The 15,202-nt window shown below is 31.4% G+C and overlaps 1 protein-coding gene across 1 annotated transcript; it reads right to left on the reverse strand.

Annotated features, from left to right (window-relative positions):
* Positions 1-3,886: 3,886 nt before the first annotated feature.
* Positions 3,887-12,839, reverse strand: LOC146530806 (uncharacterized). Its single transcript, XM_085199507.1, has 9 exons — positions 11,915-12,839; positions 11,136-11,358; positions 10,597-10,819; positions 9,664-9,935; positions 8,980-9,122; positions 5,885-6,709; positions 5,012-5,234; positions 4,532-4,754; positions 3,887-4,420 (listed from the first exon to the last, which is right to left on the reverse strand). Exons 1-9 carry the CDS (start codon positions 12,734-12,736, stop codon positions 4,135-4,137), a joined length of 3,240 nt encoding a protein of 1,079 aa, XP_085055633.1. The 5' UTR covers positions 12,737-12,839; the 3' UTR covers positions 3,887-4,134.
* Positions 12,840-15,202: the final 2,363 nt, after the last annotated feature.

The following is a 15,202-nucleotide window of genomic DNA, read 5'->3' on the forward strand; positions in this document are numbered from 1 at the left end:
CCTGTGTTATATTTCTTATATTACAATTTGCGAACAAATATGATCTTTGCAAGAGCAAAAATTGTAAATATTTGGTGTTCCCACAAAGAACCGAATCCAAAACGTGGCCCCGTCTGGATCGTCATCAGAACGCCTACACTCTTACAGCTACTGGACGATGAAGAATAGGAAGTTGGATCGTCATCAGAAAATTATGTTTCAACGTTTGCACTTTTACGGCGATAAGACGAAGAAGAATAGGGAGTTGATCGCTCTCTAACTAAAAGAACGTATGTACGATACTTTTTAATACTTGTTTAAGAGTGCAGGGGGGCACCTTGTTCGTCCAAAATTTATGCAAAAATGATTCTTATTGCGGAGCTCCGCATCACACGTTCACTTGCGACGAAGGCACAAAGGCGAGAGGAACTACATTATTTTCCTGTGTTATATTTCTTATATTATAATTTACAAACAAATATGATCTCTGCAAGAGCAAAATTGTAAATTTTTGGTGTTCCCACAAAGAACTAATGCCAAAACTTGGCCCCGTCAGAATCGTCATCAGAAAATTATGTTTCAAGCCTGCACTTTTACGGCGATAAGACGAAGAAGAATAGGGAGTTGATCGCTCTCTAACTAAAAGAACGTATGTACGATACTTTTTAATACTTGTTTAAGAGTGCAGGGGGGCACCTTGTTCGTCCAAAATTTATGCAAAAATGATTCTTATTGCGGAGCTCCGCATCATACGTTCACTTGCGACGAAGGCACAAAGGCGAGAGGAACTACATTATTTTCCTGTGTTATATTTCTTATATTATAATTTACAAACAAATATGATCTCTGCAAGAGCAAAATTGTAAATTTTTGGTGTTCCCACAAAGAACCGAATCCAAAACGTGGCCCCGTCTGGATCGTCATCAGAACGCCTACACTCTTACAGCTACTGGACGATGAAGAATAGGAAGTTGGATCGTCATCAGAAAATTATGTTTCAACGTTTGCACTCTTACGGCGATGAGACGAAGAAGAATAGGGAATTGATCGTTCTCTATGTCGCCTCGGAACCATTTTTGATTTTCCTGTTGGTGTGGAAGTTCCTGGAACTGTGTTAAAATAACTCTGAGGCATGGGCACTTCTCGGGGTCCGTATGAAATAATAGCTTCTTCTATGTACATCGGTCCATCGGTCTCCAATGACCCTATCGAGGTAGAATGATGTGCCTGTGGCATAATTTGCTGCTTACACCTAAAAAATATAATATATATTATATTTTAATTTTAGCACTTATTACGCGATTGAATAACACGAAGGTCAGTTATTTGATTTTTGAACATCACTTTCATATCTTGTATTTTCGTTGGCATCTTCGGTTCTATTTCAGTAGTAAGATTTGGCAAGGGCCTTTCTGGTTGTAAATCGCCATTAATTGATGATAATGGAGATTCTTATTTTATTTATATTTTTTATTGCACAAAAAAAATGTACAATAGGCGGGCTTAACGCTAACAAGCATTTTCTACCAGCCAACCTGTCATGTGGGAGAACAAAATGTGTAGGTGTGCACAAATTAAAAATTAAAAATAAAATATCAATTTTCAAAATACATACAGGTATATATAATAAATACAATGTAATATATTCTTGCTCTTCTTGTATTGGCGATAATACTGTATAATACTGATAATATAATATAATACTGTATAATATGCGTTATTCCAATTTTATGTATAAATAAATGTACGTATAGTTTGTAGAGGCGTTCATATAATCTAGGAAAGAAACCTTAGGTTCTTAACATTAGGTTCCCAGATTCCCCGTGTCTACCCAGCTGTGGGCGATATATAATGTGAAATAAAAAAAAACATGCATGTACACATAGCAATACATAATCAAATGGATGTATTTGTAATAACTTGTATCTAAGATTCAATATTGGCTTCTCTAGATTGTTTGATAGAAACTTAGACCTAAGAGGTTTGGAGCATGTAGTTAGGCCAAGTAATAATTTGTATATTGCATATACTGGATACAGTTTACTTGAATTAATAATAAAATATACAGCTAACTAAGTATTACTAAATTTGTATTGTTTATTTTAATTTGTAATTGTGTATTTTTTTGGTCAAAATAAAAGAACAATTCAATTACAACATGATAATTCAGTTTTATTTTATAATTTTTCATTTAATAACTTTGTTCAAATTTATTTTTTACTAAACTATAAAATAAGCAAAAATATACATACAATTTGAACCCAAAACTATCGCTTTTACCATGACTGGAAACGCGTCAGGTTGTGGTTTCCATTCCATCTCAAGGATTGAATTTTTCATTTTCGTCACTCCGGAAGCCAAAGCGCGGCGTTGAGTTCCGCCACTAAACACGCAACGCCCTCAGAATTTGATGATGGGGAACGGAATATTTTAGCGCTAGGTTCTCTCTGTTTACTCTGCTGCGTGTCTAAAATGTTATAATTCCTGTTGCAATGCAAATAGATTTCCAGGTGAGTTAATTCGTACAGACAGTCGTTTGAGCGCGCCACGCCGCTGTCGCAACTTGCCGTCACCTCGTAATTTAGTCTCTAAGACGTTGTTGCTTCTTAATCCTATTTTGCTTCTTGAATTAAAATTGAATTGTACATTCTTTTGTTTAATATAACATTTTTGTTTTTAACTTTAAAAAGTGCAAAATTAATTGTATATGATATCTTATTAATAAACATTAGGAACTTTATAATAAATATTTTTTAAATTATTTCCATTTAAATAAATTATCTGCCTTTATGATATGTATGTAATAAAATATCCATCGTGTTAAACCATCTGGTGCTCGGGTTTTCACCACTACATTACATAACTATCATATCAGAAAAATGCGAATCAGGATTGAAATACATTATTGTGGAATTAATGTTCTCGTCATCTATACATCAGTCCGATGTTATAAACGGTTGTATTTTTACAGCTTTATGCTTTTTCTTGCAGCAAGTAGGCAAAGATAGCCTATCTTGCTCCGGTGAGGCTATTGAATTCAATATCAAGCAAAAGTTTTAAGCAACTGCTTCAAATATTTTTTTACCAGTAAGAATTGGCATATTTCATCAGCCATTTATATTAATTTATTTATTACCCACTAAGCTAAGGAGCTAACTATAAAAATAAATATATTTTGTTTCATCTTAGCTTCACGCTGTCTCCCACATGTAGCCGGAGCCGCCACACTCCCAACTTTCCACCAAATTCTGTAGGCATTGTGTTGCATAGCGGTACTCAACGCCTTTGCCTTTGCCTGTCGAGGCAAAGCGCGGCGTTCCTTCGTTCCGGCATTCCTTCGTTCTGGGGTCGCCCAGAACGAAGGAATGAAAATATTTAACATTTAATTTACTTGAGTGGGAATGAACCCCACGACCTGTCGCATTTACAATCATACGCTTGTGTGCCTGCGCCACGACTGACAGAAATAAGTATTTAGTTAGATATGCCAAACGCGCTAACATTACACTATTTATGCACAATTACATTTACCGCGTCTATTAACCTTGACTAGGAAGCCGGTTTTTATGTAGACAACCTTAAATAATAATTTGTTACTTTTGTAAGGATGCTAATTATTTTATCTAACATCATATATATCTATTTTGGCAATGAAACTTTATACTTTATATAAATGTTATTATTATATTAATATAACTAAGAGTATATCTAAAAGTTTTGCGTTCCTGGAAAACAACGCATGGAAATTTAAAACTTGGCATGTTCCTTAAGCACAAAGAGAAGGTTAGGAGAAGGAGAAGGAAAATGGAATTTTAAAGTATGATTGAGAATTAATTTGGTAAGGAGTATATAATCGATGAGTTTTTATAAGTGAAAGGCCATATTAATAATTTTATTTTAATACTTTAACTATAAATACAGCCTACTTTCATTACTTGCAATACAAATGTAATGAGACGTATACTTATAATTATTACTAATATTTTGAATAATAATAATGCATTCATGATTAATAATATTTTGAACTTTAGTTCATATAAGTTCGGATTTTCATTTTTAACAATTTTGAAATTATTCTTTTAATTCTTACAGTATAGCCAATGTAAGTAACATTTCACAGAAATTGTTCTAATACAATTTTAATAATTTTTACAATTAATTTTCTTTATATTTTACGATGCTTTTACGGACACTGTTCAATTTTGAGACCACATAACGTACAGCAAAAACTATAAGAATTGAAATAAAAAGGAGAATTCCTAACAACAGCAATATTACATCTATCTGGTAGTATTCAGCCCACGTTATGTTAGCTGCTGGTGACCTCAAGTGGGAACCTCCAGTCCTCAAAACGTGTTCTGTCCACCATACTGCACGTTCTAATGGTGATTGTGGCTGATCACGCAACAAGCCTCTGTATCTTGCCACATTGTCACGATATCTATAATAATAAATTATTCGTATTTTATAAATAAAATAAAAAAAAAAAATAAGTATAAATAATTAAATTAGAAATATTTTATATTTCCTCACTTCTCTTAACATTTCTCACCTTTGGTTATTATCGAGAATATCTTGTATGGCTGTCCTCAGCGTATCCTCTGTAAGGTCGCTTAGACTAATTCGTTGTCCTAAATTATGTATGAGGTAGTGGTCTGCGTTGTACCACTGATCCCAAAGTTGGGGTATACCAAGGAGCGGCACTCCAGCGGTTATACTTTCGTCGGTTGATTGTAAACCAGCTTGAGTGATGAACATTTTAATTTTTGGGTGAGCTAAATGAAAAAAAACCAATGTTAACATAGTTAATTAACATAGCTAATTAACCTTATAATAAAGTTTTTTTACCTGCCACAAACCTATGGTAACAATTTTTATATACATTGAAGAAGAATTGTTGGTTGATGGTTACATATAATTTTAAACTTATATTAGTAGCAGTATTTTAAAATTAAATTTATTGTCAAAATTATTAATAATATTGAATTATTTAAATAATAATAATAATTTGAATAAAAGTCTAATCGCTTACCTAATATATCAGTCTGAGGGAACCATCTGCCGATTCTTACGTTCTTTGGGCACTCTGGGTAATCTAATACATCCCATCTCCATAAAATATCATATGGTAATTCTGAGAATACTTTCGTTAATACTTTTAATTTGTCCTTCGGTAATAATGACGGCTTAATATTTGAACCGAAACTGACATAGATGACTCCATTTTTAGATGAATCAAGATAGGTTTGCAAATCCTGGAAAAAATATTAATAAATTACAGTAAAACATAGTATTGTTAATTAATTACCGATAATAACTTAAGCAGTAAGAAAATTACACAAGGTAATTAATAAATTTAAAAAACTTATATGTAAAGTGTTCAATGTTGTTTTCAACTATCTGTAAAATAAAATTTTGCAAGCACAGTTGATATTGATCATATATAACTTTATAATTAGGTAATTATTTTATAATTCTATTCTTTAATATTAATAAAATCTGGTGTTTGTCTATCATGGCTTGAGTGCTATTAATTTTTGTAAAAATAAAAAGAACTACTATTTAAATAATTAGCTGTGCTTATTTTGTCTGTTAATTAATATACAATGAATTTTAAGTAAATAATCTTTTAGTTGTGTCATTTGCTAAAGTCCCTTTTATAAATTCCATGTAAGTGAAAGGCAAAAATTAAAATATTATCTAATTTTTTTTTACGAAGGATTGCTTAACAGACAAACATTTACATATGTACATATACATACATATATACTTAGCATACAGACTTACATATTTTTTATATAATGTCACTGAAGTTATAAAATAAAGTAAATTTAATTTGATTTGAATTACATTTGGTACATATTCAATAATCTCGTTGTGTCTTAGTAAAATTAAAACGGCTTACTTGTGGCAGTGGGTTGGCTGGTTTAACATGAAATCCTCCTAAGTAAACGACATTTGGAGGCACCGGGCGATTGAAGTCCCATAGATGATGAACGTTTAAAAATAGCATTTTAATATTAGACTTCAGATCATTAATATGCGGTACATCCGATCCGAATACTCTTCTTATCATTGCGGTTTCTATTTCTTCTAATTGGTAGTATTTATAATCCACATAATAACGTTTAAATAATTCCGTTACTTTTTCCCATAGCGTCAAATTAAAAATTTTTTGATGTGTTTGTATGGCATATAGAATAGGGTGAGATGCAGCACCTATTGTTTCAAAATTATCATGCTGTCCACTGAAAGAACTAAATGCAATCACAGGAGTTTTATATATGTGAGAAAAGCCCAAAGGTGGTCTTAGCATAGATTCTATAAATAATAAGTCAAATTTGTTACTGCTATTTTTTATAAGATCTTGCACTTCAGGAAACTGAAATTGTGCTTCACACACTGCTATGAATATTTTATAGGCTTTAGGTAGAAAGTCCACATGGTTTTCCATATCTCCAGCGTGATGGGCCAAAAAATCTTTCCATATATAATATGATACATTATGAACATCTATTTCTGTAAAATTTGGAGGAGTTTTGCCTTTAGGGAACATCGCATCTGGCGTTATTACAGTCACATCGTGCCCACGTTTGGCCAATTCAAGCATAAGAGGACGAAACACTATTTGGTGGCTTATAGAAGTTATAGGATATACTGCTAAAATTCTTTTTGATTCACAAGTAGCAACCACTATTAAAAATAATAAAATCACTTTATATTTCATTATTTAAATATATTTTAAAAATTTTGTAAAAAACCTCTAAGAAACGACCAACACGTTAGAGTAAAGGCTATGCACTTGTGTCTCTGAAGCCTTCCTATATACTTATAGCTTTTTTAGGGTTCCTTGTTGATGTGGTAATCTCTATTTATATAATAGAAGGACATAAAAGTCGGTTTTTTATATTAAATACATTAAAAAAAATTAAAATAAAAAATTAAAAAATTAAATATAGTTTATTTTTCTCTTAAAATAAATTATTTGTAAACTTAAGAAAATACAGAGTTACCTTAAATTGGTACATATCAATCAATATAAGCGTTGGAATCAGCAACACATAGTGAATAACAAAAAGAACACAAAGTTAAACATTTAATTAACAGTATACATATGTCAGTGAAAGAGTGGGTATATTGAAATAATTTAGTAATATTAGCTTTGACTTTGACCATAATCGCTTCGATAAAGTTAAGTTTACCCACATTTAAAAAAGTTGCAATGCAGAGTCGGATTCTATTTTATTTTTATAAGATATTCTTTTAATTTAGTTTTAAAATTATAAGAAATATTAGATTTTTTTATATCTTGAGGTAATTTATTGAGAATTTGTGCTCCTTCATAAAGAATTGAATTTTTGCCATAATTGGTTCTAGTTTTTGATAGGTATAAATTATTTGCACTTCTTAGTCATCTACTTCCTTTTTGTTCATGTGTCAGATAAAAAAGCTCAGATTGCAAGTTTTTTTGTAAAATTTTACCAATAAGAAAACATGTTGAGGCCAGTCGCAAGGGCACATAGTGAGACTGTAAAATCGACTGGTTGTGGGTTCGTTCCCCATTCGAGGAGATGAAATATTTATTTAAATTTATATTCCATTACTTCGCCCTAGTGTTGAGGCGAAACACGTCGTTGAGTTTTGCTACTCAAAACGCGATGCCTCCAGAATTCGGCAGAAAGTGGGGATATAGCGACTGTTGTGTGCGGGATTCAGCGTGAAGCTGATTTATTTATTTTATTTGAAGAATACCTGTGTTAAATATATTTGACGAATATTTAAAATTGTAATTTCATTAGATATTTTACTTATAGATGTTAACGACTATATTGAAAATGAGATGTAATGGAAAATTATTTTTATTATTTTATTTTGCAAATATTACAATATTTTTAGTTTTAGAAGCGACTCCCCATAATTCTACTATTTAAGTTAGATTTCACTGAACTAGTGGGTAATATATGGGATAGCACACTACGAAGTAGGCAACGAAAGATACCACGCAACGAGCCAAGTAGCGAGGATAATTTAGACTTGATATTTTCTAAGATCACTGTCCAAAGTTAAACTTAAATACATTTCTGTACTAGTTTTGTTCTTAAGGCCATCGTGGCGCAGCAGCACAAGAGTGTGACTGTAACGCGACGGTTGTAGGTTCGATCCCCGCTAGAGGAAGTGAAATATTTATTTACGTTTATATTTCCATTTTCTTCGCTCCGGTGTCGAGGCAAAAGCGCGGTGTTGAGTTATGCCACTCAATACGCAATGCCTTCAGAATTCGGCAGAAAGTGGGGAATGGATTGTCTTAACACTGGGTTCTCTCTGCCTACCCTGCTGATTTTGGTTTTCTTGATTTTTGTGTTGTTTATAGAAAGTGGGCTAAAATGTTATATTTTTTATTTTTTGTATACTTATAATTAAAAGATTATATTGAAACCATATGTTTAATGCATTAAATATCGTTAAGATCTTTGTAAATATATATAAATATAGTAGTGAATATAAAGCGTTGTGTAAATGACTCATACGGGTAAAGGTAATTTGTATGATTTTAACTACATTCCTAAATTAGTCATTATCTCAATAATTTATTGTTTCATTTAATAAAGACTTAGAATTCCGTACCTCAAAAGGAAAAAAGGAACACTTATAAGGATCTAATAGATTACACTTTGTTGTCCGTCTGTCCATCTAAAATGAGCACCCAGTTAAATAATTATTCTTTAATTTATTCAAATACTATCACAGAAAACATATATCATTACAAAAGTGGTAATAGTAACTACATTTTATAGACCATATGAATGCCCATAAGTGGATATTTGATCCAATATAATCTATCTATACGCTGTGTTCTTAGCGGGGTAGTCAGAGGAAACGGAGCACCAAACGCTACGGTCTCTGCATACCTCTTGCGCCTCTTCCACTCTTATTTTTTTTGGAAGGTCAACCGAGGTATCCCCTCTTAACGCTCACTTTTCCGTCATAAATCTTTTTTACCATTCCTTCATCACTCATTCGTTCGAAGTTCCCAAACCAGCTAAGCACATTCTTCATCACTCTCACTGTGTCTATGACATCCTCTCCGCTAGTACCTGCCATTCTGTGTATCTCTTCATTGCAGATTCGATCAGCTAAGCTGACTGATATTTTTTATTCTACCTTATATCATACCAATTTTGGCAATAAAACTTTACTAGTATATTTTAGAGGTTGATCTTTACTCATTGACTGACAGACAACGCATAGAATTCTAAAAATTTTCATGTACATTCCTTGAGGAGTTTAAGCACTGAAGGAATTTAAGCGCAGAAGAGTTCCTTATATCCCCACGGGAACCCAATATCATCAAATCGTAATGAATGCTTAAGATACTATTGATATGGAAAGGGGTATAAAATTGACGAGATTGTTTTTACAAATGAAACGCCATATTAATAAATTTAATTTAATACCTTAACAATAAATACACCTTTCATTATTTGAAACACAAATGACAATCAGATATTTACTTAATACATTAATTATTAAAATTTTGAACTTTAGTTCACATAAGTTCGTAGTTCATTTTCATCAACTTTGAACTTCTAACACAACGGACAATACAAGTAACATCACATTTCACAGGAATTTGTATAATACACTATTAATAATATTTACAATTAAATTTTTTTATACTTTATTTGGTCTTTATTTTTATATGAACATTGTTGAACTTCGAGACTATACTACGTACAGCAAATACTGTAAGAATTGAAATAAATAAGAGAACTCCTAGCACTAATAATATTATATCTATCTGGTAGTATTCAGCCCAGGTCATGTTAGCTGCTGGTGTCGTCAAGTGGGAACCTCCAGTTCTCAACACGTGTTCCGTCCACCATACTGCACGATCTAAAGGTGATTGTGGTTGATCGTGTAGTATGCTCTTGTATCTTGCTACATTGTCGCGATACCTAAAATATGTTAAAGTATTAATAATTTTATTTTCTTTAGCTTTACGCTAATTCTGAAACTCTGTTTCCATCAAGATTACATCGCTAACAAAGTGAGGAAAATTAAAATATAAAACATGTTTTTTCTTTGGATGGGAATTGAAACCACGACCTGTCACGTTCACAATCACACGCTTGTGCCTCTTTAAATACTTTATTTACATTTCTAAATATTTTATTTATCTTCACGCGTCTTTACCATTTAGCGTTGTTAGTTTAGATAACCTAATGATAAGTCATATTTGGTTGATCGCATCGCCATACTTTGTAATCGGACTAAAGAAAGGAAACGTAAACACACAAATAATAATATATTGGTTATGCAACTAAAATTAATTAAAGTGCAACCAATTGCGACGTAAAGGTATCACGACTGAAACCAATGAATAAAATGATAAACACGACAGTTTGTAGGTTCGACTCCCATTCGGAGAAACAAAATATTTAATATTTTCATTTCTTCGCACTTGTAACGAGGCAAAGCGCGGAGTTGAGTTTCACCAACACGCAATGCCTCTAGAATTCTTCAGAAAGTGAGGAACGGAAGAGTCATAATGGGAACAGAGTGTCTGTAACCAGATTAAAGCTATAAAAAAATTATACCAATTATATGTAGACGTACCTTTGGTTATTATCGAGAATATCTTGTATGGCTGTTCTTAGCGCATCCTCTGTAAGGTCGTTGAGAGTAATTCGTCGTCCTATGTTATGTATGACGTAGTGATCTGCGTTGTACCACTGATCCCAAAGTTGGGGTATACCCAGGAGTGGCACTCCAGCAGATATGCCTTCGTCGGTTGATTGTAAACCAGCTTGAGTGATGAACATTTTAATTTTCGGATGACCTAAATAGAAAAATAATTAATTAATTAAAAATATTTCACTGTTATTCAATTATCTTTATGTTGACAATCTTTATACAATTAACTTTATGTGGAAAAAATAATGATACCTTGATTGATGATATGTTTGTGTTATGGGTGGGTGGGTCTAGACTGATAACTGATGGGTTAAATGGATTCAAGAAATTAATAATTTTTGAAGACACTAATATTATTTTCAAAGAAACAAACGGGAGATTTTTTGTGAAGTTTTTATTTTAAAAGCTAAATATAAAATTGAGTTAAAATTTAATTCAATTGAATATAAATCAAGTCTTACCTAACAAATCAGTCTGTGGGAACCATGTACCGATTCTTACGTTCTTTGGGCACTCTGGGTAATCTAATACATCCCATCTCCATAGAATGTCATATGGTAATTCTGAGAATACTTTCGTTAATACATTTAATTTGTCCTTCGGTAATAATGACGGTTTAATATTTGAACCGAAACTGACATAGATGACTCCATTTTTAGATGAATCGAGATAGGTTTGCAAATCCTAAAAACAAATAATATCAACATAAACGTTAAATAAATTAATAAATAAAACAAATATTAAATATAGTTATGTCATCAACCTATTCTAATATATCTATCTAAATATATTTGATACCTACTGATGTTATGTAACTTAGGTATTTATTATGTACTTCTATTGTATATTTAATAACAATGATATCTACAAACAACAGTTTATTTATTCTACTGGTGTCTGTCTAAGATAAAAATGGCTTGAGTGTTATTAATTTTTGTTAAAATAGAAAGAACTACTATTTGAATACTTAAGTTATGATTAATTATTTTATTAGTTAATAAACAATTATATTTAAACAAATATATTTTTTGTAATATCAGTTGCTAAAATCCATAATAAATTTCTTGTATATTTTTTTTACATAGAAAAGTCAGTGTTATCAAAATATCTTCATTGTTTTTGAATGATATATTAACATCGTATAACATTGTAGACATACATATTTTTATTTGCAATGAAGTTATAAAACTTTAATGTAATTTGAATTAAAGATTGCGCAAAAAAAATTAAACTGGCTTACCTGTGGCAATGGATTTGCTGGTTTAACATGAAATCCTCCTAAATAAACGACATTTGGTGGCACCGGGCGATTGAAATCCCATAGTTGATGGACGTTCAAAAATAACATTTTAATATTAGATTTTAAATCATTCACATGCGGTACATCCGATTCAAATACTCTTCTCATCATGGTGGTCTCCTCTTCTTCTAATTGGTAGTATTTGTAATCGACATAATAACGCTTAAATAATTCCGATACTTTATCCCAAAGTGTTAAATTAAGAACTTTTTGCTGAGTTTGTATGGCATATAAAATAGGATGGGATACAGCACCTATCGTTTCAAAATCACCATGCTGTCCTCCAAACGAACTGAATGCAATCACAGGAGTTTTATAAACGTGAGCGAAACCCAAAGATGGTCTTAGCATAGATTCTATAAATATTAAGTCAAATTTGTTACTACTATTTTTTAAAAGATCTTGCACTTCAGAGAATTGAAATTGTGCTTCACACACTCCTATTAATCGTTCATAAGCTCTTGGTAGAAAGTCCATAATGTTTTCCATATCTCCAGCGTTGTGGGCTAAGAAATCCTTCCATAAATAATATGATACATTATGAACATCTATTTCTGTAAAATTTGGAGGAGTTTTGCCTTTAGGGAATATCGCATCTGGCGTTATTACCGTAACATCGTGTCCACGTTTGGCCAATTCAAGCATAAGAGGACGAAAGACTACTTGGTGACTTATAGAAGGTATAGGATATACTGCCAAAATTCTTTTTGACTCACAAGTAGCAACCACTATTAAAAATAATAATATAACTTTATGTTTCATTTTTTTAAAATTAATAATTAAATTACTACAATTCACTAAGAAACGACCAGCACTTATGAATTATGGCTATGCACTTGCGTCTCCAAAGCCTTTTCTCATATATTTATAACCAATACTCATTACAATACTATGTTTATTAATGTAACGTTATCATGTTTCTTTTAGAGTTCCTTATTGATGCGATAATAACCACACGTAGACTATTTAATAAAAAACAAACAATTAATAATAAATAATTAAGTATTAATAGTTAATTCGATATTAACGACTAATTAAATATTAATAATTAATTAGGTATATTAAAAAATAATTATAGCAAATGTATAGCTAATGATATGTATCAATTAATTACTTATATTATTATTGTATTTAGCATCGTAGCGGGGTGGCACAGTTGTATGGTTGTGGGTTCGATATCTATTCGAAGGAATCTATTATCATAATTTTTCCACTCTATTAAGAGTTGAGAAAAAATTCGACGTTAAGTTACGCCGCGTAACACGTCTTGATTTCCTCCCGAATTCAGGACTACAGACGCTAGATTTTCGCCAGAAAGCGAAAAGCTGAAAAAAAACATACTAGGTAAAGTTTTACTTATTAATTGTAGGTTCAAACTCGATCGTTTTTATCTATATATATAAAATCGAAAGGTCACTCACTCATCACGAAATCTCACAAACTACAAGTGCTAAGAATCTCAAATTTTACATTTTTATAGGACGTGGGTGCACGGTAAGACGGGAATTTGCAGTATTCGATTTCTAAGGGGTTGTTTTTGGGGTTGAAAGTTTGTATGAAATTTCGTTACTACAAATGCTAGGAGTCTCAGATTTTGCATGGACGTCACTTATAGGACGTAGATACTCATGGAGACAGAAATTAATAATAACGTAGTTCACGCAGGCGAAGAAGTGGGCGGGTCGCTAGTCTAAGTATATTTCTGAACTACATATACATTATAAGGCGACAGAAATATGAGCAGCTAAAACAATCTATACGGAACTCCATGTTATACTGTTCTTAATATCTTACTACTCTATTACTTATACTCGTACGTTAAGACACTTCATCGATATCTTGCGTGATTCTTATTGCATGATAAGTTAGTCCGGGTCACTTAGGCTAAGACTGCCATGATATTCAAGTTTAGTACAAAATTTCATTTGTCACCATCCAAAAGTAAGGATTTTCAAATATAATATAAATTTACGATGATTTGCAAAAAAGATAAATGGATTTACAAAACTGACAAGATATAAGAGTATCAAGAGATAGAGATAATAATTATTTTTCATTGTTTTATTTTATAATTGAATTGTGTTTCATATTTTTTTATATTTCTTTTCAGTTTCGTACTTTATTCTGCAGCGATAAAACGAAAAATGTAGCTTTTTTTTGTATAAAAGTCTGTAAAAGAAAGTGTTACGAGCGACTTTCTGTTCTGCCCGCACCTCCCAGTTGATTGGCGGAGCTAAACACCGCTATCTGTCTTGTTGCTATAGCGAAGAATGAAAATGTTTCCTCCTATTGGAAATCGAACTCAGACTCAGTGTTGCAGAAATGAAAAATAAATTATATATTATTTTAAAAAAATACTATCAAGGTGGTATTTTTATATATATGACCATTATAAGAAGATATAGAAAATAGAAAATGTAATTTTTGCAATGATGTCAAACATGAAATAGTTTAAATAGTTAAATTTATTTATTGAAATATAAGTAACTTAATGAAGTATAATATTGTTATCAAAAGTTTATTTTATATTTATTATATCTTTTATTTCCTGCATATTATTAACGTCAAATATTTTTAATATATATATAGTTTTTATATATTATTAAAAAAATATTTGAAATTAATAATCAACAGTATAAGTAATACAAAATATAGACAACATAAACATGGGAGAAGAATACTAAGTAACAACCATTAAACACATATATTAATTAATTGTATATTAAATAATTATGATATCATTGTTTATAATGCAACTTGAATAGAATATTATTTATTTAATATTGTAGCAATGTTTAATCGTGATTGACACGTGCGAGGGTTTATAATAAAACGGAGAATATTCACACCAATATTTTATTTGTTTACAAGTACTTTTAGTTAGGGGAAATATAATATTTAATTTTCATTGCTTCGTTTTAGTGTCGAGGCAAAGCGCGACGTTGAGTTCCGCCACTCAACACGCTATGACAAGAAAGTAGAGAGCGGAGTGTGTTAACACTAGGCTCGTACTATTTCCAGGATACATATACGCTACGGAATATTAGCTTCCTTTAAGGGTCGACGACGACGATTTTTAAGGACCTTACGAGATCCTTTAGAATTGTGTCCAGGAACGAAGAATACTTCAGATTTTCATGTGGAGTATATTCTTTGACATTATAATGTGTCCCAATTAATCAAGCCTTTACTAGTTTTAAGTCTTTTTTAAGCCATTAATATAGGAAT

This window comes from Heliconius melpomene, chromosome 16 (assembly GCF_056956725.1).
Source record: "Heliconius melpomene rosina isolate 202511_hmr_F chromosome 16, ASM5695672v1, whole genome shotgun sequence".
Classification (NCBI taxonomy): domain Eukaryota; kingdom Metazoa; phylum Arthropoda; class Insecta; order Lepidoptera; family Nymphalidae; genus Heliconius; species Heliconius melpomene.